At 42.6% G+C, this 26,832-nt stretch overlaps 1 protein-coding gene across 1 annotated transcript in view; it reads right to left on the bottom strand.

Moving 5' to 3' along the window:
- The window catches only part of LOC103557110 (uncharacterized), a 61,278-nt gene that overhangs the window by 10,195 nt on the left and 24,251 nt on the right, over nt 1-26,832 (bottom strand). Inside the window, exons 7-11 of the mRNA XM_070577740.1 lie at nt 24,057-24,205; nt 21,675-21,815; nt 21,129-21,274; nt 13,053-13,148; nt 4,481-4,616 (exon numbers count right to left, since the gene is read on the bottom strand). Of these exons, the coding sequence (XP_070433841.1) occupies nt 4,481-4,616; nt 13,053-13,148; nt 21,129-21,274; nt 21,675-21,815; nt 24,057-24,205 (668 nt within the window). The remainder of the gene's footprint in view (nt 1-4,480; nt 4,617-13,052; nt 13,149-21,128; nt 21,275-21,674; nt 21,816-24,056; nt 24,206-26,832) is intronic.

Raw genomic sequence — 26,832 nt, 5'->3', positions numbered from 1 at the left:
AAATATGTTTCAATCTCCAATAGTTCCCAATTCTTACACTTAAAAAAAAAAGAACAAAAATATTTAAGTATTTAGTATCAGAACTAAAAAAACATGGGAAGGGAATTCCTGGCACTGGCGCGCATTGCTAGTGGTGTTTGTGTACCCTGACACGCAGAGCCGGCTTCACAGGTGTGGGGCCTGAGCTCAGAAGGGCTCCTCACTTGGTTTAGTTCTCTGCTATCAACATCTTGAAATTCTTAATTCATAATATTTGAACAAGAGCCCATGAGTTTCCATCTGCACTGGGTCCCCACGAATCCTATAGCCAGTTTTGCTGTCATGTTTAGCGTGCTCAGAGCAGAAAGCAAAATCTGCCAAAGGGTCAGCCTTAAGTAATTGTACTGTTCTGTTGGCCCCATAGAGCACTGCTAGATGAATCCTGATCAGAGGGAGGCCTGGGTCATGAGAGGGAGAACCAGCAGGGTCATTTGGCTCCTGCCTTAAGCTCAAAGAAGCCACCGATATTGGCTTTAGGGGTATTGGCTTTAGCAGATATTGAAAAAGAAGCCACTGATATTGGCTTTAGTAGAGCTTGGTAAGGCCTCATCACAAACAAAAGGCATGATATCCCATGTCCCTGGACCAGCTAATCCGAAGTTGAGGATAGACCCATGTGGTACCAAGGATGAAGAGGGCCAGTGGGTAGGCAGGTGATCAGTGCTCCATAATCTCCATCACTAAATCTTACCCCAACATAAATGCATATGCATAAGCCACTTTAAGTAAATATTCAATTAAGCAGACCCCAGGAGCTGACTTGCTGGCAGGCCCCCAGACAAGCCCCTTGGCTCCCCATCCATCCACTAAGCTCTTCCTGTGTAAATACTCAGGACGGACTCTCAAGGGTAAAAGTTGAGGAGCCACAAATCTGTTCCCCAAAGTGCTCCTGGAGCCTGTTTGATCATCCTTCAACTCTCTCTCCAGCTAGCCCAGAACTGGGCTAGCCAGGGTAGGGTGGAGTTATGAAGATGATCCTTCTACTTCCAGGACACCAGCCTGTTAGCACTGCAGACAAGTGCCAAGGAGAGTGAGTGTTGAAGCTGAGAAGATGGAAATGAGGGAGGGGACCTGTCCTTGAGGTGAGCATGCAGCTCACTGCACAAGTCACATCAGAAGGTCACCAACTGCCAGTGAGATGCAGTGAGGCTGAAAAGACCCAGAATAGATGAATGATACAAAGACCATGGATGCTAAATTTGCACTAAGCTGCCTTTATGAGTTCAAGTTGGTTAGGTCACTAGAGTAGTAAAGAGAAAGTCTTAAAAGCAGCCAGAGAAAAAAGACAAATTATGTACAAAAAAACAAAGACAAAAGTGACGGCACATTTCTCTTTAGAAACAATGCAAGCAGAAGACAGTGGACCAACATCTTGAAAGTATTAACTGTCAACCAAGAATTCTATACCCCTCCCCCAAAATCTTTAAAAATGAAGGCAAAAAAAAAAGACTTTTTAGACATACAAAAGATTAGAGAATTCACCACCAGCAAATCAGGACTACGAGAAGTGTATAAAGTAAGTCCTTCAGACAGAAGGAAAATAATATTACATAGAAATTTGGATATATCCAAAAGAATGAAGAACACTAGAAATTGTAAATATGTGAATAAATACAAAAGACTTTCCCCTCTTATTTAAAAAAATAAACTGCTTAAAACAAACATAATAATCACAATGTATTCTGTGATTTTTAACATTTGTAAAAGTAGAATATATGACAACAAGAGCACAAAGGATGGGAGGGAATGGAAGCGTACTGTTGTAAAATTCTCATACTATGAGTGACGTAGTATAATATTAGTTGAAGGCAGCCTGTGATAGGTAAAAATGAATGGTGTAAACACTAGAGCGACCACTAAAAAGAAAAAAGACAGAGGTATTAGCTAATGAGCCAATAAAAGAGATAAAAATGAAATTATAAACATTACTGAATCCCAAAACAGGCAGAAAACTAGTTAAAATAACAAATGAGACAAATAGAAAACAAATGGCAAGAAGGTAGATTAAAACCCAACTATATCGATAATCACATTAAGTGTAATGGTCTAAATGACAATTAAAAGACGGAGAATGTCAAAACGGGTCAAAAAAGAAGGTCTCAACTATATGCTGTCTACAAGAAACCCAAATGGAATATAAAACACAGGTTAAAAGTAAAAGGATGGAGACAGATACATCATGCTAATATCAAGAGAAAGCTGGAGTGGCTATATTAATATAAGTCAAAGTATATTTCAGAGAAGGGAATACTACCAGAGATAAGAGATAAATATTACTAGGGATTTCAAATGATAATGAGGGTCAATTTGTTGAGAGATATTACAATCCTAAATGTTTATGCACCTAATAACAGAGCTTCAAAATACATGAGGTAAAACTGATTAAACTGCAAAGAGATATAAACAAAATCACAATAATCCCTCTCTCAATAATTGATAGAGCAAGTAAACAGAAAATTTGTAAAGACATAGAATACCTGAACAACATCGTCAACCAATTTCACCTAATTGACATTTATGGAACATTCCATCCAATAATAGCAGAATACACATTCTTTCCAAGTACACATAGAACATTTACTAAGATAGACCATAATCTGGGCAATAAAACAAGTATGTTCTCCAACCACAGCAGGATTTAATTAGAAATCAACAAGAGAAAAATATCTGAAAAATTTACAAATATGTGCAAACTAAACAGTACTCTTCTAAATAACCCATAGGTCAAAGAAGAAATCAAAAGGGAAATTAGAAAATAGTTTGAATGAAATACAACATACCAAAATTTGTGGGATGCATTGAAAGAGTGCTTAGTGTTAGTACAAACTTTTATATTAGAAAAATAAAACGCTTTAAAATCAATGACTTATGCTTTTACCTTAATAAACTAGAAGAAGAGCATATTAAACCCAAGGTAAGCAGAATAAAGGAAACAATAAAGATAAGGGAATAAATTAATGAAATTGAAGAAAGAAAAACATTAGAGAAAAGGGAAAGCTGGTTCTTTGAGAAGATAAATAAAACTAACAAATTTCTTTTCAGATTGACTAGAAAAAAAGAGAGAAAATAAATGATCAACATCAAGAATGAAAGAGGCAACATCACTACAGATCCTACAGACATTAAAAGGATTACAAAGAAATATTCTGACTAACTTTATGCCAATAAACTTGAAAACTTAGATAAAATGAACAAATTTCTTGAAAAACACAAACTACCACAGCTTTACTCAAGTAAAAATAACCAGAATAGCCTATATCTATTAAAGAAATTGAATTTGTAGTTTAAAATCTTCCCATATAGAAAATTCCAGGTCCAAATGATTTCACTGGTGAATTCTACCAAATATTTAAGGGTAAAATAATGCCAATTCTGCACAAATTTTTTAATAAAATAAACAAGGAGAGAACACTTCCTAACTCATTCTGTAAAGCCAGAATTACCTTGATCCCGATACAGATGAAGACACTACAGGAAAAGAAGAGCAAGGACCAATATTCCTCCTGAACATAGATGCAAAAATCCTTAGCAAAATGTTAGTAATATACTAAAAGGATAATATGCCATCAATATACTAAATCTAGCAAATATATTAAAAGGGTAATAAAATGAAATTTATTAACATAATTCTAGAAATAGTAGCAAAGCTATCCATGTGGAAATCTTCCCAACCTTCCTAAGTAAGGAAGTAAAGTATGTTAGAGAAGAAATCTTTTTCCTCTAAAGTAATATGTAGCCATCAATCAAACCCTCGAGCCTCAGATCAAGACTGTGCTCCACTGTCCTTGTCTGCTCCAAGGGGCTGTAAGTACAGATGTCCTGAGATGGTATAGCCTGGAGCCCTCTACACAGCAAGCTTTCTTACAGTGCTGCAAATACTGACTCGTAGCTTGGCCCACTGGGTACCGGGTATGTGGATTCAAGAGAGCTGGACAGGGAGATGTCCAAGTTGTCAAGATAAACATGGCAAGGAAATATTCTGTTTTCCAGAAGCTTTTGAGAATAGCTGTGTCTTTCTGTCTAAGAAGATTGGGACAACTTTGTAATCAAACACAAGAGTGGTCACTTGAGTGGGCTGCCTTTCTTCCTCAGGTCACATTGCTATATTTGACATTATATCCTGATTTAGGGAAGAAGACCCTGGCGGTCATACCTCCTGTCTTTCCTCAGTTGCCAACTTCTTCAGATAGGGCTTCTAGTGAGGTCTTTGAGACCCCTTTGTGGGCTCACATGCAACTGTCTGCAGTGCCGTTTTTATGATTCCAGGCCTTCTCTTAAGACCACGTACCAAGACCAAGATGGGTCACTGCTTCCCTCTCAGAGCTGAAAAACCTCACTTGGCACTGGTAACAAGCTGCAGTTAAACCATCATCCCCATGATTTAACCCAAGCACCTAGTTTTGGAAGGTGAACAAATAGAACCTCTTAATTTTCTACTCACCATGTTAAAATCTGAGTGAATTCCAACAAGCCTTTTTCTCCTTCGTTTCCTTTTCCATCTATGCCATTATCTGCCAAATGCAATTTCACTAACCAAGGACCAGCTTCAGTCAAACCTTTAACTTTTTTCTTGATTCCTACAAGAAAAACTAGAGTATTTTACTATTTTTAGACAACAGTTCCACTGTTTACCACCACCTAAGTTGATTTTATTTTTTAAGATTGTACTTATTTGACTTGTGTGAGCAGACGCATTATGCAATATAGTCAAGGAAATACATATAATTTAAGAAGTCCTTTTAAAAAATACTCAGTACATCCTTTATTCTGTACAACAGAAAGCCCAAAATTGCTCTGTATGAGAGGACATCTCATTTAAGATTTAGATTGTTGCCTTTACTTTGGCTAAAGAGGAAAACCAATGTTTCTGGAAATTTTTTGGTACAAGATGATTAAGTTGTCCGCGGATCCTGGGAAAGTGATAGCCCTTATATAGAGATTCAGCCCTATGAAAAAGCCTGCAAAGTTGTCACATTTTTTGAGTTCTAGAAGGACATGTTTGAAGGGGAGAAACCATCCTGCCTTTGTAGATGTCACGACTGCGGTCAGTGGTCCTGGAGTCTGGTTCACCCTTGTCGGTCTATCCGGTTTCATAAAGTTCAGTGTCAGTGCTGCGGAGTGGCATCACATACCCGTTCAGCTCACACCAGTTCAAGTTTAGGAGTTTAGCAAAAAACACCAAAAAAAAAAAAAAAAAAAAAAAAGAAACCCCAAAACCACGAAGGGGATGGAGAAAGAGAAATCCAGACACGAGCCTGGCTCACCCACGCAGTGAGTGTGAGATGGGAGATCCGGATCTCCAGTCCCAGAGCCAGATCGCTTCCCGGGAGCCTCCAAGTGTTTGAAATTATATACATTTTGTGCAACATGACCGCCCAAACACTAGCCAACTGCTGCATCTGGGGCTCAAGTGAGAAACAGCGATCTGTTCCAAAGCTGGGGAAGAAACCACGTGGAACTTACAGATAGTATGTCTACATGTCGTATTGTGTGGGCAATTCAAGGGGTTTTAAAGGACCATTTAGCTACACACTAATTGTGCCTAACATACTTGAGAACCTAGCCCCAGGGCTAGACGAGGACTCTTCTGCACTTGCATTCATTCGGCACTCAACAAATCTTTCTGAGCTCCTCTTCTGTGCCAGGCACCGTTCCTGGCAGTGGGACTGCAACAGGCAACAGAAGAGACAAAACCGCCTGGCCTCACGACGCTGACCTGAAGTGAGCCAACTGTGCGCAGGAAGAGAAGAGTCGCTGATAGCCATGTGTAAGTTTTCAAGTCATGAAGGAGAACTGACCTTTTAGGAAAAGGTGATAACTTTGGATATTGGGCCATTCTAGTTTGCCAGTTCTTTAAAAAAAAAAAAAAGTATGCTTTACAAAAAGTCACTTGGTTTCTTTGGATAGGAATCTAATTTGCTGGGTTGTTGAACGAGATAGACAGGGTTTATTTTCCTTCAAAGCACAGTTGGAGGGAAGAAAACTGCCTCATCCTTTAGTTTTATTGGGGATGAGCCTAATGTGTCCATATCTCATTTGTCCTTAAATCCAGGGCATGCGGCTGATAAGATAACAGTGCTAATAGACTAGAACGTGTCTGGAACATTGTAGGTTTTCAATAACTTTTTGTGGAATAAATGAACGAATCAATGAGCAGGGGAGTGCAGAGTGCAATCATAGCGTGGAAACTTCTATCTCACTGTTCATTGTTTTTCCAAGTACAGCACAGGTAATAATGCCTTGAGACCACTCATGAACATAAAATAGAATATGATTTTTCTATTTATAAAATCTCTTCACAAACATAAATGCCTTTGAAAAGTGAAGTTTATTGCCCGGAATGATTAACGATGTGGAGACTGATTGCATGTGGCACTCATTTCTTTTTGCCCCCTTCTGGCATGCCAGAAAGCAGCAGTGGTGAAACACGAGGCCAAGGGGGCCAAGGCCAAAGGCCAAAGGCCAAATTCCTGTGCAGCCACTCAGCTTTGCAAGGAGAGAAACCCTCTCAGCCAGCCTACGCCCTGGCTTAGCTAGCGTGGCACAGATGTGTGCCCCTGGAGAGGAAAGGGGCTGCCCAGCCTGTGACTGGCCTGGTACAGCTTGCACCCCCGTGGGAAAAACAATCTAAATCTCCCTCCAACTGGGAGGGACATGTCACCTGTGCCTATGAAGAATAAACAGTTTGGAAAATGCTAGTCCAAACCCCTCTCCAGAATTTAGACCTCACGTGAGTCACAGTGCCCTGTTGAGGGGGGAAGGCCGAGGCTGCTTCATACAGGGATTGCCTGCTCCAGGCCTTCAACCAAAGTTCAAGCAGAATTAAATTCTTTTCTCTGGATGGAAAACAAATTCCTTGGAGTAAAAGTGAGTACATGCTGAGCCCCTGGTAATACCTGATCCACTCCAGCTGTATTCACTCCATCCTATTTTTACCTAATCTTACATTTCTCTGCTTTAAAACAAAACCAAGCTCACCAACAACGACCACTTTAACTTACCCCCCTCTGTCTCAGAGAACTTAGTGGGGGCATAGTGATGCCAGTTGTGCCTAAGAGGCAGAGTGGCGTAGAGATAGGAGCAGAGTCTCCAGGTTAAAAACCTCTTTCTGAAAAATGCTGTGTGACTCCCCAGAAAGTCACTTAACTTCTCTGAAACTAAATTTCCTTATTGCTAACATAGAGATCATAATAGTCATCTCCTAGATGCATTGTAAAAATCGACTGGGAAGCATGGTGAAATAATGGTTGTAGAGGCACTTAGTACACAGGAAATATTGCTGCCTAGCTTCCCAGCTTCAGTTCTGGATTTTGTAAGTCATTGAACACCGGCGTGGAGAAGCTCCATGTGTAACAAGTCCTCCCTTCTGCCACTGCCTCCTGAGGATCACACACATATTTCTGCCACTCGCACGCCTCTCCCTGGAAGCCACTCCACAGATCCAAGAGGGACTCACTCAACCTTGGGCTCCCTCCCACTTTCTCTTTAGTTAATTGCCCAGATCCCCAAATTGTCCCTGATTTCAGAATCTTACAGCTCTCAGTGAACTGGCCACTAGGTCCTGTCAATCTCCCTCCGAAACAGATCCAGACTCTATCTTCCCATCACTCGGTTCTGCACTTCCGTGGTTCTACATTCTCTTGTCTGAACCGTCGTAAAAGCCTCTGAACCAGCCTCCCATCCTCCAGACGTTCCTCTCTCTAAAGCACCTTCTGCACAGCTGCCCGAAGTTCTGTTCAAAAATCCACTTCTCATTATGTCACTGTCTTGCTTCACAACCATCATGGCTCCCGCTTTGCACACAGGACAAAGTCTAACTCTTTAACAGCAGTCATGGCTTTTGGCCATGTGGGTCCACTGGCCTTTCCAGCAACATCTCTAGCCACTCGCCCAACGACCGCTCTGTGGTGGACGTCACACTTCCCTCATGCTGACCACTGCCGGCTCTTGGCCCCCTGCACCCTTTCTCCCGTGCTTCCCTCTCTCTGCCTAGAATGCCCTCGCTCTCCCAGATGCCGAGCCTCTGCTCATCCCTTCCCGAGAGAGCTCTACTTCCTGTGTGGGCCAGCACCCAGAGGGCAAGTGGAAACCTTCATAGACCAGAAGTTCCCCCCAAAAGGTTCCTCTTCTCTTCCCTGACTCTCCGGCCTCCTCTGGGACCACGAGGACAGGGGGGCATCCGATTGTTTCACTTAACCACAGCTCTCTCCATCGGTGGACGCCGGGTCCTGGTCAGACCTCCTTGTTGAGGTTGACTCTTTTTAAACCTGTTAAAAATAGCTTCTTTCCATCAACAAGGAACACGCGTGATTTCCTGTGTAATTACCAGAGGTTTGTAAACCAAAACATAAATTCCGCTTGCTTGATTGCAAGACTTAAGGAAGCAGAGGGTAATTAGTGTCAGATGATTTACATCTTGGACCTTGGAACCTGCCTGTAAAGGTTTCCATTGTTTAGCTATCACTCCAGGATAAAATCCCAAAATAATTTCAGGATTATAACTAGTGACTTCCTGATTTGGAACTAATAAAGCTGTTCTGAAGATTACGTGTTAACTTTTGAACTTGACCTTTGCATTCCTTAATGCTGCTAGCATTCCTATGGACTCTGGCTAGGATACAAGTAATAACGCCTTATTTGGGGAAGTGAATTCACCCCTTGGGTGGCATTGGTGCTGTTGTAAAGGTCTGATCAATCCCAAGTGTGTGGACTGACCATTTTATGGTTAGATTTTGTCCCCTGTACACGTCTAAGTCATGGAGTAGCCTTTCCAGTCCTAAATCCTCGAGAATTAAAACAATCCTGGGAGCTACGTGTGGGGCTTGAGCCGGGAAGCAGAGCAGGCTCAGGTGACAGGACACCTCTGCGTCCTTGCTGGGTCTTTCTGGAACTTCTGGGGCTTTGAGATGATGAGGCAGGGCTGGGCGAAAGGGGCTCAGGGAAGCCATCTTCTCTGCAGATGACTATTCCTGACAACCTTTGGGTGACTTCTAGTCTTCGGCCATCTTCTGGCTCTTTATGAACAAGACAGGCTCGTGACTAGTCATAGGCCAAGCCAGACATCACCCACTTGAGTGTCGCCAGGCCTGGGTGGCCCAGGCCCTGTGTACCTGTGGGACAGTGTCACGGGGCTCAGAAGTGAGCCAGGCTGGCTCTAGAAGAGACAGAGAAGATGGAAGAGAAATGGGCCCGGGTGCTATTTGTTCTGTGGTTTCTATGGCAGAGAAGAGGCAGTAGGAGCCTCACTCTGCCCTCTGACTTTCTTTCCTGAGCAAAATAAAGCAAGAGTAGGCAATCTGATTTCTTTCAATTCTAAAACTCGTTCTCAAAGTGTGGACCCTGGACCAATTGCCTCGGCATCACCTGGGAACTTGATAGAAAAGCAAATTCTGCAGCCTTCCCTCAGATCTACTGATTCAGGACCTTGCGGGAGCAGGGCCCAGCAGCCTGTGTTCTAACAAGCCCTCCGGGTGCCTCTGCTGCGCAAGTTTGAGAACCTCTGATCTAATGGTTCCTCATGTTCCGTGGTGCTTTGAGGCAGGTCTGGTATGCACAAACAGATGTGTAACCTCTGCAGGCACAGAAATGGAATACTTTGCCTCTTCTATCAACTTATAAATGGCTGCTAATGTAAAGTTGTTAGGTTCTTATAATTAAACATTCAGAGAGGAGCAATAAAAGGTGTCAGGATTCTGAATAGGGGTTTTGATTTGTACCATATTGTGAGTTCGACTTCCTAAGCAGCAGGCCAAAAGCCTCCTGTTCACAAAGGGGTGAGCATAAAAATAGCTTGGCTGTTTCCACTTGGGACCAAATGGAAACCGTCTGGACTCCTCACCCAGGAGGCTGATGTAAACCAGCTCGGTCTGACTCTTTATTGTGAAACAAGTAAAACTCTCCCCAAGACCAAACTAACCCCCGAACAAACACCTTATGACTGTGAAGGTAATTATCCAATGTGGGAAAATTAACTTGTTTTGTGAACTCTGAAAAGCAAGAAAATGGTCTGTTCTGACAAGAAGCTACAAAATTGTTTTTATTGGTTCGAGGCAAAGGATATCTTGGGAGACGAAAGACTTTAATGGCTCCCATTGTCCACTGGACTAAGTCCAAACTCTCAGCCTGACATGCAAAGTCCTCCTTAATATGACCCACCCCTCTTGACAGGTCCACCCTCCCACATCCTCTTGTTCCAGCTAAACTTGTGTGCTTGTGGCTTGCATTGTTAAGGCCTTTCTTCATCACTTACATCCTTCCTCAGGTTAAGTCCTTTCTTTTTTTCCACCCTGCACCAGCAACTAGCTTATTCACAAAGCCTCCTCCCTGGTTTCAGACCTGGGAGAGAATGCTCTTCTCTGATCCCAGTGTCCATGCTTGGCCCTTGGCAGATGCTGCCTTGTGTGGCTATTTGTGTTCTGGGTGTGTATCCTGTTTCTAAACTGCATGTCCCCTTGTTATGAGTTGAATTGTGTCCCCTGCCAAAATTCATATGTTGAAGTCCTAACCCCCCTTCCCGTTATTCAGAATGTGACCTTATTTGGAAATAGGATTGTGGCAGAAGTAATTCATTAAGAGGAGGTCATACTAGAGTAGAGTGGGCCCCTAATCCTATATGACCAATGTTCCTATAAGAAGGGGAGGATTGGACAAAGGCACACACAGGGAGAATGCCATGTGAACATGAAGGCAAAGATTGGGGTGATGCAACCAGAAGCCAAGGAACACCAAGGATGGTCAGCAAAGCAACAAAAGCTAGAGAGAGGCATGGAAAGATTCTCCCTCAGAACCCCCAGAAAGAACCAACTCTGCCAACACCTTGAGCTTGACTTCCAGCCTGCAGAACTGTGAGACAACATATTTCTGTTGTTTAAGCTCCCCTAGTCTGGTACTCTGTTATGGGAGCCCTAGCAAATGAATACACCCCAAAAAGGCAGGAGCACCCCTTGTGCCCCGCACAGAGCTGGTGCTTGATAACAATTTTCTGTTGAGGCAGCTGCAGTGACCGGAAAGTAAGCTCCTTGGGGCAGGGACCAGGGATATCCCTCACTACATCCCTCACACACCAGCCCAAAATGACCCCGAGGACATTTCATTTCATCAGTGCTGACTGAAACAATGACCAGAGGCAGCCTGCAGTTTGTCAAGGCCTCTGCCTGTTCCCGGGCAGACCTCAAGATACTGGGCTCCTCCAGGGGCCTGGTGGGAGAGTATATCTGGTCATGAAGATGAAAATAAGCATGTCTGGTACTTTTGTAATGGCTGTTAGTAGCTGAAAGGTATTGTGACCTGGGCCTCAACATAGCTATTATTTAAAAGGTGAAGGATGAATAATTGTTTTGCTCTCTTTTTGACTTTTCCCTCAAACTATCCACCTTCTATGAAGGTTTAACATCTCCAGGGCCTACATGTGGGTGGGGAGCGAGGGTCTTGGGTTGGGGGTGGCACACAGGAGAAGTCATATTCGCAAAGGGCCTCATATTCGCATCCTGGTGTCATCACCTAATGAGGTTATGCATGCGTTCTCTGTGTTTTTACGTGTATTAGAAGAGTTTGCTTGTTAAATGTAAAAACTTCAACTATTATGCAATTTTTTTAAACTTCTTTGCCATTAACTAATTTAATTTTTTTTTTTTTTATCAGGAAGGCTCAACAAATTGAAGTGGTCAGAGCCTCACTCCAGCCTGAGAAGCCTTGAAGTTCCCAGATAGATTTTGGCCTTTCGGTCTTCCTGCAATGCCAAGTTGACGCACAGCATGATACAGACATTCAGTCTCTGTCCTTGTTACCAATTTCTGTTGAAAGTCTACATGCAGAGTTAGAATCAGAGACCCAGCACTCCTGCCCTCTCAGATGTCAAATGGCCCAGTGTAAGGACTGTCCTCATGGGGCCACCTGTCCTGGAGATGCCAATCATCCTCATCCTCATCCTCACAGGACCCCAACCAATTCGTCTGAAAGGATATTTGGTTGAAAATATTCCCAAATGGTAACTGTCTAAAACAAATGATAACCTGGCATGGTTCTTTTTTTTTTTCCTTTTAGTAGATTTCCCAAAATCTGCTAGTACTCTCCAGTGGAAAGACTATATTGACATCAGACAACAGAAAAAATGCCTGATAAATTTTCTTACTTTATATTTTCATTTGGCTTTTTAGATCTTAAGAATTTATATTTTCTAATTCAGTGAGATTTCATGGAGGAGATACATTAATTCAGAGACAGAAAAAAGACCACACAAAACAGACGAAAACTGAGGAAGAGAAAGCCAAAGGGCAAAGAGCTTCATTACAAGGGCTTATTGCCTTTCACACACTAACCTTACAGAAAAAAAATGAAGTGGACTGAAACAGAACAACACGAAGTTAGGTTAGCCTCCATGAACAGTCTCCCAAAGACTGTGCCCAGACACGCCCAGTGATCATCTTGTCCTGTCTCTTTACATCTTCAAATTGTTAAAGCGGGAGTGGAATTTAGGAAGCTGTGAGCGCAAAGTTCTCGAACTGCAGATTAGGATGCTGAGACGCGGGCATCGGGGCAGGTTCTGGGACTAGAATCCTGGCTTCCCAACACTTAGCTGCAAACCCTTAATATTGGACAGCTTCTCATTTAGTTTAATCTTGCTCAGAGGTTGTGGAGTTGGTGATTTCTTAAAATTCCCTCTAACTGACTCAGTTTCTAAGCAATGAGCATAGGAGAGAAGTCCCCAAGCTGGATTGATCAGGTCCTGCTGGCGGTTTATTGCAGATATTCCCAGACCAGCCTGGGCCCCACCATCGTTTTGTGGCCTTGTTGAGTGTGCCAAGACTAATTCCCCTGGTGGATATGGCTAGCTGTTCTGTTTTTGGGTCATATGAAGCCATAAAAACCCTGAGTATTTTTTTTCTCTGCTTGAGTTTTTCTCTCTGTCTGGGGTAATTACTTCTGTAGTGGGAACACAGAGCCCATGAAAGGAGGAAGTGATGAAGGAAAGGAAGGAAGTGGGAGCAATAGCTGAAACAACACAAAAACAATACCTTTCTTTCTCTTATTCTTCCCTGAAGTAGTTTTCACTGTTACAGCTCCAGATGACTTTGTAATCGGGTTCAAAGTTGAACTTGCTCTGTGGCTGACTGTATGAAAAAAGAAAAGCCTGTTCAAAGTTGCATGGATGGGTTTTTGACACACACTGAAATTGTTTATTGCCTTCATTTAATGTATACTTTGGGCAGAGATATTTCTCATAAGAGAATTATCTGACCCATTGTCAAAACCATATTCACTTCTGTTCAGTCCTGTCTTTTCCCTATTTCTCTCCTCAAAGGCGTGAGGAGAGCCTGTACCCAGGAGGGCCCCAAGAACTGTCATGCAAGGCCTTGTGTTGATTCTTCTTTACATTCCACAGCTGTGCTCTGTAAAAGTCACTCTAAACCTCTGGGATTAGTAAGAATATAGCAGAGAGGAACACATTCGGGGCACATTTTAAAAAAGTATATTAGTATATCATCACTCTGGAGTTGTTCCGGACTCTTCCTTTCCTTGCACCCATATCCATCCCTCAGGAAGTAGTACAGATGCTGAACCTACCACTTCTTACCACCCCGTGCTACCACCCTCTCCTCACCTGGGGAGACACCTCTCACCACCACCTCTCACCTGGATGACGACAGCCTCCCAACAGGCCTCCCTGCTGCCCCCTCAAGGTATCCTTGCCACCCAGATTGAGGGGTCCTTCTCAAACTTAGGTCCCATCAGTCACTCCTCTGCTCTTTCCTGGCTAACAAGGTCCTTGACCCTTGGCCCTTGTTATTGCCCAGGTGCCCTGCTGCTCCTCGTGCATCTTGGGGTCCTGTGGGCCTTGGAGCCGTGGCACAGGCTGTCCGCTCTGCCTGGACTGTTGTCCCCATTTATCTGCGGGCTCACTCCCTCACCTCCTGTGTCTGTAGACAAATGCTACCTTGTCCAGGAGGCCTACACTCAACCATCTATTTAAAATCACACCTGGTCCGACTTCTTCCTCAGACTCCCACACTTGCTTATCTTGCTCAACTTTTTCTTTTTCCACAGCAATCATCACCTTCTAACAAACTATATATAGCATATATATATTTATTATGTTTTTAAAATATTATCTGACTGCCCCCAAACACATACACCCCTGTACCACATGCCTCCTCGGGCCAGGGATATTTGTTTTACGTGCTAACGTATCCCAAGCACAGGGGAGAGTACCTGGCATATATTAGGAGATACACACCCACGTGTGGGCACACACACATTTGACGAAGGAAGGAAGCAGCATCATTACTAAGATTGTGTTTTACACGTTATAACGAGTAAATAAGAAAACAAACTTGTCATTGGATCATGAGGCATTCGTTTCTCTTTGTCAGCAACAGAAAGCCGCGTGCCTGACTCTGTCAGGAAGGAGAAGGTGCTGGAAGGCCTGGGAGCAGCTCACAGAACAGGAGAGAAACCAAACATTTGGGCCTTACAAAGCAGCGGCCTCAAAAAATTTTTGCTCTCATAACACCCCAGAGGCATGTGGAAAAGCTATAGACTATCTTGCACGGTTTTAGGTATGTATTGTGGAAATTAATTAAAGAAACCTTAACTAAATTGGAGTCCAGAGGGCCTGTAGGGGGAGCTCTCCCTCCCCTCACGGTCAACTACACCAAACAACTAGAGATTGAGGGTTGAATTTCTGACAGGAAGTACAACTACTTTACTCCTGAGGGAAGATTTCTCTCCGACCCAGCAACAGCCCAGCCAATGAGAACTGCCACAGCTCAGCCAATGAGAAGCCATTGCTGCCCTGAACTGTTACTTTCCAACCCTGGACTTTCCTTTAGAACAGCCCCTCCTACTTCCACTTTTTCTCTATAGAAACAGCTCCCCTCCTTGTTTTTCTGGATTTGCTTGTGGTTTGCCATAGAATGCACATCCCAAATTGCAATTCTTTTGGCTATTCCTGAATAAACTCATTTTGAGATAAATAACAGATGAATTTGCTTTTTTTTTTCCCCAAAGATTGGCACCTGAGATGACATCTGTTGCCAATCTCCTTCTTTTTTTTTTTCCTTCTTCTTCTCCCCAAAGCCTCACAGTACATAGTTGCATATTCTAGTTGTGAGTGCCTCTGGTTGTGCTGAATTTGCTTTTTAAGTTGACAATATCTAAAGTTTTTCATCATAAATTTTAAAATTTAAAAGGATGAAATTTTTAGTTCATGGCAAATATTGACATTTAAGAGTATAATCTGTTATATCATTATCTTAAGGGTATCAACTGGACTCTAAGTTCCAAGAAATTTGATACCCAACTTTATCCATTAAAAAATTCCCAAGCAACCCAAAACATGAGGAAACTCTTCTTTAGCAACTGAAAATTTTGCATTTTTCTCTTTTTTTCTTGTGCTTTCATTTGTATTTCCATTCCACTTACACTGCAGAATTTTATGTTTGAAAGTCTTTTCCAGGTCATCCTGTAGTACTTCTCCGTAAAAAAGAGATTCTTAAATTTCTTGGGACCATAAGGTGTTAAAGTTTAAAAATGTCTTTTGCAGTTATTAATCAATTTTTAGAAGTGTATGATTGATTCATACCACATACACATTTTATAGATTTTGATAAATCCTAATTAAAGACAAAAATAAAATTTTATTGAATGTATCTCTCAATGACATGGATAGTGCTGTTTTATTTATTTGTTTTTACAATTAATTCATGTATTCAGTAAAAAATATTACTGCTAAAATGAGGCAGAGTTCAGCATTGATGCTATTTCTGTTTTTCGTTGTTATAGTTGTAAGTGCTGAGAAATCTTGTTCATACAGATGGGAATGGAATAGGATTTCCAGATTTAGCCTCACTCACCCCCCAAGTACAGGACACCCAGTTAAAATGTCAGATAAACAAAGAATAATTGTTTTAAAGTATATCCCAAACATTGCATGGGACGTAGTTATAATAAATTGTTTCTTTATCTAAAATTCAAATTTAACCAGGCAATCCTAGAAGAAGTTTTATCATAGCAGTATTATTCACTTCTTTGAACTCCTGAGTTATAGGCTAAAAACCACACAGTGGTTGATCACACACACAAAGATTTTGAATGAGCTGTCAGTTGATAATTTGATTAGGTCTTCCTTCAATTTTGTTAAAAGCAAAAATCGGAAGCCACTTGATGAGTAAAAAATGGTTTGTTACTGAATTATTTGTCATTCACTTTCTTAACACTTGCATTAATATTTTGAATTGTCTCTTTGTTTTTGCACCCTAGGAAAGACACTCTGCTCAGATACTGGATAGGAGAGAAGTATGCCTTTCTTCCGCAAAGTAGAATGATGATTGTGACCGAGGATATTCATCAGGCACTGGGTCCTATGGAAGCTGAGAATCTGCACATTTCTTTAAAACCATCTACATCCCCTTAAAGACACGCACTAGGAGGTTTTCGTGTGCCTTTATTTCTGGAGCCTGGGAAGTCCAAGATCCAGGCACTGGGAAATTCAGTGTCTGGGAGGCCTGCTTCCCGCTTCACAGACAGCCTTCTCGCTATAACCTCATGTGGCAGAAGAGGGGAGGGAGCTCTCTGGGGTCTCTTTTAGAAGGGCACTAAACCCGCAGGAGGGCTCTACTCTCATGACCTAATCAGAGGCATCGCAAAGGCCTCTCAAAGGCCTCACCTCCTAATACCATCACCTGGGGGATTAAGACTTCAACATAAGAATTTTGGAGGTACGCAATTTTCAGTCTATGGCATCTTGGTTTCAAGACCAGGGTAAAGGACAGGGACCACGGCAGCTTCAGGGATATGGAGCTAAGGCACAGGTTGTTAGGGGTGGGGCATGAGGTTCCTCAGCTTAGGAATAACATTTTAGGGTGGCAAAGTCCAGCTGGTGGAGCTTGGGTCCTATATCTACCCATGGCCAAGGGAGGCCTGGTAATATACCATAATCATTTTTCTTGCCTCATAGGCCTCTTTTATTCTATCATTTAAGGCAAATCCTGCTGGCAAAGAAGTGAAATCAAGATAGGAAAACTAATTTACCCGCGCAGAGGTCTGTCGCTCCATCTCTGACATAGAGGGTACTTTTACTCTGTACTGGCATGTATGTTACTGTTAGGGACTGAATGTTCATGCCCCCCACCCCCATTCATATGTTGGATGCCCACTGTAGACGTGTTTGGAGATGCGAGCTCTAAGGAAGTAAAGAAGGTTAAATGAGGTCATAAGGTGGAGCCCTGATCAGATTGACTAGTGTCTTTATAAGAGAGACACCAGAGAGCACTCCTTCTCTCTCTTCAAGTGCACACACCCAGGAAAGGCCGTGTGAGGACACAGCAAGAAGGCGGCCATCTTTAAGGCCAGGAAAAGAACTCTCACCAGGAACTGAATCCCAGCTGATCTGGGACTTCCAGCCTTCAGAACTGGAGAAAACAAATTTGTTGTTTAAGCCGCCCAGCCTGTGGTATTTTGTTATGGCAGCCTGAGCAAACTAATGCACTCGCCCAAAAGAACGTAGAATAGCTGAAATGCACAAGCTGAACTGGATCAAAATCAAGGTTCAAGTGAATGTGATGTTGGAGACTGTTATAGTTAGCCTTAGGCGAAGAGAAGAACCTAGAAATGTACTTGTTGTGGGTTTTGTTGTTCTTATTGCTGAGATCCTGAGTAATGAGAAGAACTTGAAAGAGATTCTGTCTGTTGACCACTGACCACAGGGCCTGGCCCAGCTGGAGCAGTTTCCATCCCGTCCGGGGTTGCTATGAAGAATGACAGGGCTGGCGCTCTCTGCGGTCAGCTCTGACTTGGCTTTTTTGGCAGTCTGGGAAGACAAATCCAGAACTCCTCAGATTAAGCCTTAATGCTTTTCTGGGCAGAAACCTCTTGGGACAACTGGAATAAGGGGTCTCCACGTTTCTTCTCCACATCTTTGTCACCTCACTTTTCCAGTCCCACACCTCTCACACCTGTCCCTGCCTGCACACACTAAGCCCTTGAGATGGTGCTTTTAGATTTCCAATTATTAAAAAAAAAAATCAGATTCATTAAGTTATTTAGATCCCAAAGTTATAATACAGGACATCATAAATAGGACTGTGGTGTTTTACAGTAATATTGGTAAAAATAGCAAAGGGAAGGTAATATTTGACAGCAATCACTATTTTCCAGCATCCTTTTGTATATTTATTGGGTCGACTGAATTATCAAGTTCAACAAATGACCTATATAATTCTGATACCATGAAAGTTTCTAAAGGAGTGATAGCCATTATATTGAGGAATCTCTGTTAGTTGCAAGTTCTTTGCATTCATTTCCACAAAGTAGACTTGACTTCAGCTCTTTGTTTTTGTTGACAGCATGGTACTTCATTTAATGTAGATATTTACTGGCACAGAGTTAGACTTAATCCACTAGAAATGGAACATTTTCAGCATTTATATTTGATGTGGATATGCGTTATTACCAGAGATATACTATTTTCAATAAAATTTCATTAAAATTTTTTACAAAATGCAACCTTTTTTATCCATTATTCACCAACATTTAACAAATTGTAGCAGAGATTTATGTGTTTGTCTTGAGTTTGCACACGTCACTTTGTTTTGTACCCTGGGGCAAAATCCCCAGTCATTTTGAGGAATCAAAAGACTTGGAGAACACGGTGTCTCATAATCTAAGTGGGGTGTCACCAGGGCCCTGGGCCGGGGGATTGGCTCTGAACTTTAGAAGCTCTGTAGCCTTGAGCTTCAGCCTCCTCAACCAGAAAATGGGGATTATCATATCTACTTTGCAGAGCAATTGTGATGGTTAAATGTACCTTCAGTTAGTTACATCTATGATTTAAAAAAATGGCTACATAATGATTTTGAGTCAACATTTTTAAAAATTGTAGTTTGGAGTATTTTATAGAGAAGAGAAGTTATAAAGCTAATGATGCTAACCCTCTTAACCCTGAGGCAACGAGATACCCGGATTGACAGGAATAAGACCAGGTAGCATCATTTTACCCCCAAAGGTTGACTCCCACTCATTATATGTTTGTGAATATGCACTAGACCGCATAGCAATTATGCCCTATAGTTTTGGCTGAGTTTGGCCTAAGATTTCCTTGGAGGTTCTCATTACATTCTAATTTAGTGATTTTCCCTACCATTTTGGTAAATATTTCTTGGAACTTTAGAACCCCATCTGCAGCTCAGGATGAGATGTAGCATAGTGGCAGGGAGAGAGTCTGGTCAGGAATCAGAAGATCTGGCTCCAGAAGAGCAAATTCAAGTAACATTTCTTAGTATCTGTCACATGCTGACATGCCGTCCAGCACTCCTGCATATACTACCTTTTAAAGTCCTTATAACAACCCTGCGGGATAGGTATTATTATACCCATTTTACTGATGGAGTAGTGGTGAGAAGTGTATAGTTTTTGAGGTTTTTTTAACCCAATTTATTTAAACTAAAAGCAAAGCCAAAAACAGTTCACCCATTTCAGCTCTTTATGTTCATTTTTTCCAGCAAGTAGAGTGATTGTGTTCAACAACGTGCTTCGAGATTTTACTCTCCCAGGAAGAGACTGTTGCTGCTATAACGGTAATGATAATTAATATCCCTCAAGTGCTTACTGTGTGAAGGCATCATGCTAACTGCTTTAGGCTATAACACTTAATCCCCACTATACACCATGGGGTACTTATCATCACTTTTACTTTGCAGCTGAAGAAGCTGAAGTTAGATCGATCCGATAATTTACCCAAAGTCACGCACAGCTAGAGTAGGATTTGAACCCAGGTTTAACTCTAAGTCTGTGCTATTAACCACTTGCTATAGTTTACTGTTACCAATGATTAAAAGTAGTCAGCTTTAAAATGTGACATGAATATGTGTACTTGGGATCTATTAAAACAAATGAAAAGCCTTTCATAGGGGAGTAAGCAGCTGTTGCTCTTGTCAGTCCTGCGTCTGTGCCCCTCATCTGTCTACTTCTTGGGGACTGCCACTTCTCCACTGCAAATCGTGATTCTGGCAGGGCTGCCCCGCTCCACCCCTCCCCACCATGGGTGTGTGATCCATCCTGGCCAATCATGGTTTACCATGACCTGGGCCATAGGGCTGGTCCAAGAGGTAGTGTGTGACCCAAGAAGGGCCAGTTAGGGCCTTCCTATGGGATTCGACCCACAGCCACTGGAAGAAGGAGACTCACCCTTTCTGACTGATTACAAGTCATGATGATACAGCCCTGGGACTGCTGGCAGACATGTCAAGTGCTGTTTCCTGCTTGGAGGAAGATTGGCTGCTCTGGAAGAGAAGGCCAACCCTTGGAGGGGAAGAAGAGTCAAGAGCAGCAAACTCAGGGTCTCCTGCTGACGTGATTTGAGCCCCTGACTTCAGCCATCTCTGAAGACAGCCCCACCTGTGGACGTCCCAGTTACTTGGGCCAATAAACCCCAATTTTTCTTTAATTCTGTTTGGGCTGCTTTCACTTTTAACTGGAAGAGTTCCAATTAACATGCTATACTTGTTTCTTTTTGCTGCTGTAACAAATGACTACAAACTTAGTGGCTTAAACAATACGAATTTATTGCCTTACAGTTCTGGAGGTCAGGACTTTGAAACGGGCATTACAGGCAAAAGTTAAGGCATTGGCAGCGCTGGGTTCCTCCTGAGACTCTGGAGAATTAGATTCCTTGTCCTTTCCAGCTACTAGAGGCTCACGGCCTCTTCCTCACATCACTCCGACCTCTCCTTCTACTGTCACATCTCCTTCTCTCTGACTCTGACCCCCTTGCCTCCCTTTTATAGAGATCCTTGTGATTACACTGGACGCACCTGGATGATCCAGGCTAATCTCTCCATTTCAAGGTCTTTAATTTAATCACTTGATTTAATTTAAAAGGACTATAAGGTCCCTTTTGCCATGTGAAGTAACATAGTCACAGGTTCTGAAGAACAGGACAAACTCATCTTTGGGGACCGTCATTCTGCTCCCACACATACTCAGGAAGAAGAGTCTCCGTTGACCACTGGGAAGGTAATTTTAATCCCAAACCAAAGTTTTCCTCTTTTGGGTGGCCCCAAAAGGACTTTAAGGCCAAATTCTCCAGTGCTTACCTCCGAGCAGCTGAGGGGGATTCCTGGCGTCTGGTGAGGATGTGGTGGGCCAGCCTTTGCCCTGCATCTCTGCATACTCTGCTAGGGGTCTGAGCAGAGCCAGAGCTCCAGAACATTGCAAGTAATTGCCGTCGAGGTGCAGCTCACTGGGGAAGGGGGTGAAACACACTGTTCATTTGGTGTTATTTCCACTTCCTCAAATTTGGATTTGAGGTCATCTCATAAAATAATAGATCTAGTTATAAAATAATAAATAATCATAATAAACAGACTATGTCACAAAAAAAATACACCTTGTGACCATGTCATCTGGCCAAAAACATGTATTTGGCCTGCCACCCTTGATTTTCAAAAGTAAGTAAAGGATCTTTCTCTTATAATAAGAAAAAGAAACCAAAAGTAATTAGAAGGGAGAAAAAGATGATTAAAATCATAATGAAAAGTCAGGGGAACTCATAGCTAGTAGGCTCTGTAAACAAGCTGTGATACAACTCAAGACAGAGCAGTGCCAAGATGGGAGGGGGTGGGAAGGGGGACGCGTCTCACCGGACAGCACTCTGGCTTACGACCGAGCCCAGCGCCGGCCCGCTCCGTGGCCCCAGACCACAGTAACGCAGGCTGAGGCCTTGGAGCCTTTGGTTGTTCTCCAGGCCTGAGAAAATACGCTCAATTTCTTCAATTCCAAAGCTAAAAAGAAAGGACAGGCACAAATTAGTGACTTTTAAAAGCTGTGTCACCCACTGGCTTACTGATTTGAAAGCCCTCTGCAGGGCAGGTGGAGGCACATCTGCTGATCACCAGCGTGGGCTGCCTGGGCCGGGGCAGGCTGTGGGGGTGGGCTGGGTGGGCTGTTGGGGGCAGCCTGCGTGTGGAGGAAGGGGCACCCGGAGTCTGCCTCCTGGGCAAAGAGAGCAGAGGGCAGGTTGAAGCGCCCATTCGAGGGAGCGGACGGAGAGCAAGCTCTGACTCCTGAAGACAGGTGAACTGGCTGGCAGGGACGAAGGAGCCTGGGAGGTCTCTGCGAGGAGGGGCCCATTAAAGTGTGTCCAAAGCAGGCTCAGGAAAGTTCAACCTCCCACCCTCCTTTCAAGGCTGGTGCTGCTTCTCGCCTTGCATGGCACAGCCCTTAGAGTTTGCAAAGTGGAACCACAAGCATCGGCTCATTGATGCCAGCCACAGCCTCCGGGAAGGTATTAGGTGAGGGAACTGAGCATGGGGGAGGTAAGAGGACATCTTCAGGGAATGTGGAACATCAAGGCTTGAACTTTAAAATGAGGTGAGTAGTATTAACAGAAATAACTTTTAAAATCTATTAATTCACTTAACAAGTAATTATTGAGGGCCAGCTACCGCACTGATTGTGGGAATGTAGCGGTGCCTGAGAAAAAAGCACATGCTGCCTTCACAGCCTATCTGGGAAGACAGTGGGGAAAGAACTCCATCCCCGGGGACCGGGACCCTGCGATTTCACTAGTGTTGACGTCTCGGGTGTGATTCCCAGCTACCCAGCCCTGACAACTCTGGGTGTCTTAGCAGCAGCGGGATTTCAACTGACAATTAAAACAAGCTGTTTCCTGAAGGTGGCAATTCTTTCTTTCTTTCTTTCTCTTTCCACTAGGGCAGGTCTCTGGGTCCAGCCCAAGGGCTGGGGTCTTGAGGGTTCTCAGAGCAGTGGGGCTGGTTCTGCCCTGTGCAGTGCGGGAAGCCGGCAAGTTTCCTGAGGACTGGCGGCTGCTGCCTTGCATTAGGAGACCTTGCCTAAGGCTCCTCTCAGCATTTTAGAAACCTAGAGAACCTCCACAGAGAACTCCCTCTCCCCAGCTTTTGCTGACAGACTCGTCCAGTGTCACAACCAGAGCCCTAATAAGACCCTTGTTCCTCGGGAGGGACTTTGAGTCTCTGTGGTGCCACTTCTCAGGCTTGAATCATCTCTGTCACCTCACAGCTCACTGGCCTTTTGAGTACAGGGTACCACCTGGCTACATGGGGATCGTCACAGAAGCATAGACTAGTGAAGTGGAGGAGATCATCTCATTATAGATCAGAGCGGCTGCATGACTTACCCAGATCACACAAGCAGTTTGAAATTGTCCATGGATGGTAAATTATAGACCCCAGTAATCTAGTGTCATGGATCAGAGGTGGGCTCTGATTCACTTCTAGGTTCCATCCCTAAGAGCTGAATGGCCTTGAATAAGCCAATTAATCCCCCGAGTCTTTTCTCATCCATAGTCTAAGGGTAGAAATGGTACATATCTATCATACATCTATATGTCACGGTACATATCTATCTCTTTTTGGGAGAATAAATGAGATAATCCATGTACTGTGCTTGGCACACAGTAAGCACTCAATAACCATTAGCTGGTATTATTATCATCAGTACCCTCTCACCCTGCCCTGACATGGTGGTGTCCCCGCCCTCTAAAGGACTCACTTGGCTCTTCCCTAGCATCACCTTTCCTCCCACATCCTCTCCTGGTGGATATTGACCCATCACCTCAGGAATTGTGCTTTCCGTTATCCAAACTACCACTAAAATGTATATGGACATCTTCTGTGATATTCAGGCTTTCTACTTTGCATTATACATAGTCAGGAGCATGTCTTCTCCTCTACTATCCCCCGGACTCCCTTGGTCAGCGGCATTGCCTTATATATATCTGTATCTTCCTTAGCAATGATCACAGTGTCTCGCACAAATTGGCCTTCAACAAATATTTGTTGAAAGAATAAATGAATGAATAGAGACCCTTTTTGAGAACCCCAACATTTACTCAGGAACATTAACTCTAAGGATGCACTAGAATTCCCTTTTCAGCAGTGACTTGATGAGGCACAAGGAACCAGGACATTGCCCTCCCCTGTCTCTGCCTCCTCCAGCTGACGGAAGTTAACAGCCCTGCAGGATTCACATTCCAGCCTTACTTGCAGTAATCCAGGACAAGAGAGTGCAAACTGCTGAACTGCAGAGCCTCCCCAAGTCTCCCGAGAGACCACGGATCCATCTTGCAATCAACGAGCTCTAGGGTGGTAAACGGGCAGGTGCTGCGCCCCTTCAACTCCAGAAGCAAAGCCTAAGAATGCAAGGTAAAAAGTTCCTACACAATGAAGACAAGAATGTTCTGTGTTTTAATATTGCTTAAAAGTCAATTGTGTTAATTACCTTAATATTTTTGGCTCTAAGATAACTTTCTAATTACCCAAGGAGAAAGTCAGATGAAAATAACATAATTTCCCCTTAGAATGAAGACTCATTGAGGAATTATATGGGAAACACCAAGCTTTACGATGAGATAAGACATTGGAGCACATCTTTTTAGATGTTATCACGGGCTGAATTGTGTCCCTCCAAATTCCCATGTTCAAGTCCGAACCCCAGCACCTCAGGATGGGACTGTATTTGGAGATAGGGCCTTTAAAGAAGAAATTAAGCTAAAATGAGGTCATTAGGGTGGGCTCCACTCCAGTGTAACTGCTGTCCTTATAAGAAAAGGACATTTGGACACAGATGTGTACAGAAGGAAGACGATGTGAAGACACAGGGAGAAGACGGCCATCTACAAGTCAAGGAGAGGGGACTCAGTAGAAACCAACGCTGCCGGCGTCTTGATCTCAGACCTCCAGCCTCCAGAACTGCGAGAAAATAAATTTCTGCTGTTTAAGCCACTCATTCTGTGGCACTTTGTCACTGCAGCCTGAGCAACTAATACAGATGTCACTATTCTTTTTTAAAATTTAATTAATTAATTACTTTATTGAGGTAACATTGGTTTATAGTATTATATAAATTTCATGTGTGCATCATTATATTTTGATTTCTGTGTTGACTACATCATGTTCACCACCCAGAGACTAACTATCATTCATCATCACATGTATGTGCCCAGTTACCCCTTTCGCTCTCCTGCCTCCCCCTTTCCCCTCTAGTGTCCGCTAATCTAATCTCTGTGTCTATCTGTTTGTTGTTGTTGTTGTTTTTAACTTCTATTTACAAGTGAGATCATATGATATTTTACTTTCTCTGTTTGACTTATTTCACTTAGTATAATACCCTCAAGGTCCATTCATGTTGCTGCAAATGGCAAGATTTTGTCTTTTTTATGGCTGAATAGTATTCCATTGTGTATACATACCACATCTTCTTTATCCATCTGTCCCTTGATGGGCACTTAGGTTGTTTCCAAGTCTTGGCTATTGTGAATAATGCTGCAATGAACATAGGGGTGAATCTATCTTTATGCATTCGTGTTTTCATGGTTTTTGGATAAATACCCAGTAGTGGAATAGCTGGATCACACAGTAGTTCTATTCTTAATTTTTTGAGCAATCTCTATAACGTTTTCCACAGTGGCTGCACCAGTTTGCATTCCCACCAGCAGTGTATGAGAGTTCCCTTTTCTCCACATCCTTTCCAACACTTGTTATTTCTTGTCTTGTTAACTACACCCATTATGACAGGAGTGAGGTGATACCTCATTGTAGTTTTGATTTGCATTTTTCTAGTAATTAGTGATGTTGAGTATCTTTTCGTTTGCCTGTTGGCAGCCTGTATATCTTTTTTGGAAAGATGTCTGTTCAGATCTTTTGCCCATTTTTCAATTGGGTTGTTTTTGTTGTTGTTGTTGAGATGTATGAGTTCTTCATATATTTTGGATATTAACCCCTTATCAGACATATGGTTTGCAAATATATTCTCTCAATTGTTAGGTTGTCTTTTGGTTTTGTTAATGGTTTCCTTTGCTATGCAGAAGATTTCTAGTTTGCTGTAGTCCTATTTGTTTATTTTTTCTTTTGCTTCCCTTACCTGGTCAGACATGGTATTTGAAAATATGCTGCTAAGACTGATGTTGAAGAGCATATTGCCTGTTTTCTTCTAGAAATTTTATGGTTTCCAGTCTTACATTCAAATCTTTAATCCATTTTGAGTTAATTTTTGTGTATGGTGGAAGACAATGGTCTACTTTCATTCTTTTGCACATGGCTGTCCAGTTTCCCCAACACCATTTATTGAAGAGACTCTCCTTTCTCCATTGTATGTTCTTGGCTCCCTTGTCAAAAATTAGCTGTCCGTAGACACGTTGCTTCATTTCTGGGCTCTTGATTCTGCTTCATTGATCTGTGTGTCTGTTTTTGTGCCAGAACCATGCTGTTTTGGCTACTATGGCTTTGTGGTACATTTTGAAATCAGGGAGTGTGATAGCTCCAGCTTTGGTATTTTTTTTCTCAGGAATCCTTTGGCTATTTGGCATCTTCTGTTGTTCCATATAAATTTTAGGATTCTTTCTTCTATTTCTGTGAAAAATGTTGTTTGAACTTTGATAGGGATTGCATTGAATCTGTAGATTGCTTTAGGAAGTATGGACATTTTAACTATATTAATTCTTCCAATCCAAGAGCATGGAATGTTTTTCCATTTCTTTGTGTCTTCTTCAATTTCTTTCATCAATGTTTTATAGTTTTCAGGCTACAGGTCTTTCACCTCTTTGGTTAAATTTATTCCCAGGTATTTTATTCTTTTTGTTATAGTCATAAACGGGATTGTATTCTTAATCTCTCTTTCTGCTACTTCATTGTTAGTGTATAGAAACACAACTGATTTTTGTATGTTGATTTTGTATCCTGCAACTTTACTGTACTCATTTATTATTTCTAAGAGTTTTTTTGGTTGATTCTTTAGAGTTTTCTATATGTAAAATGATGT

The sequence above is a fragment of the Equus przewalskii genome, chromosome 15, assembly GCF_037783145.1.
Source record: "Equus przewalskii isolate Varuska chromosome 15, EquPr2, whole genome shotgun sequence".
NCBI classification, from domain to species: domain Eukaryota; kingdom Metazoa; phylum Chordata; class Mammalia; order Perissodactyla; family Equidae; genus Equus; species Equus przewalskii.
This window is presented reverse-complemented; position numbering and strand designations above follow the sequence as displayed.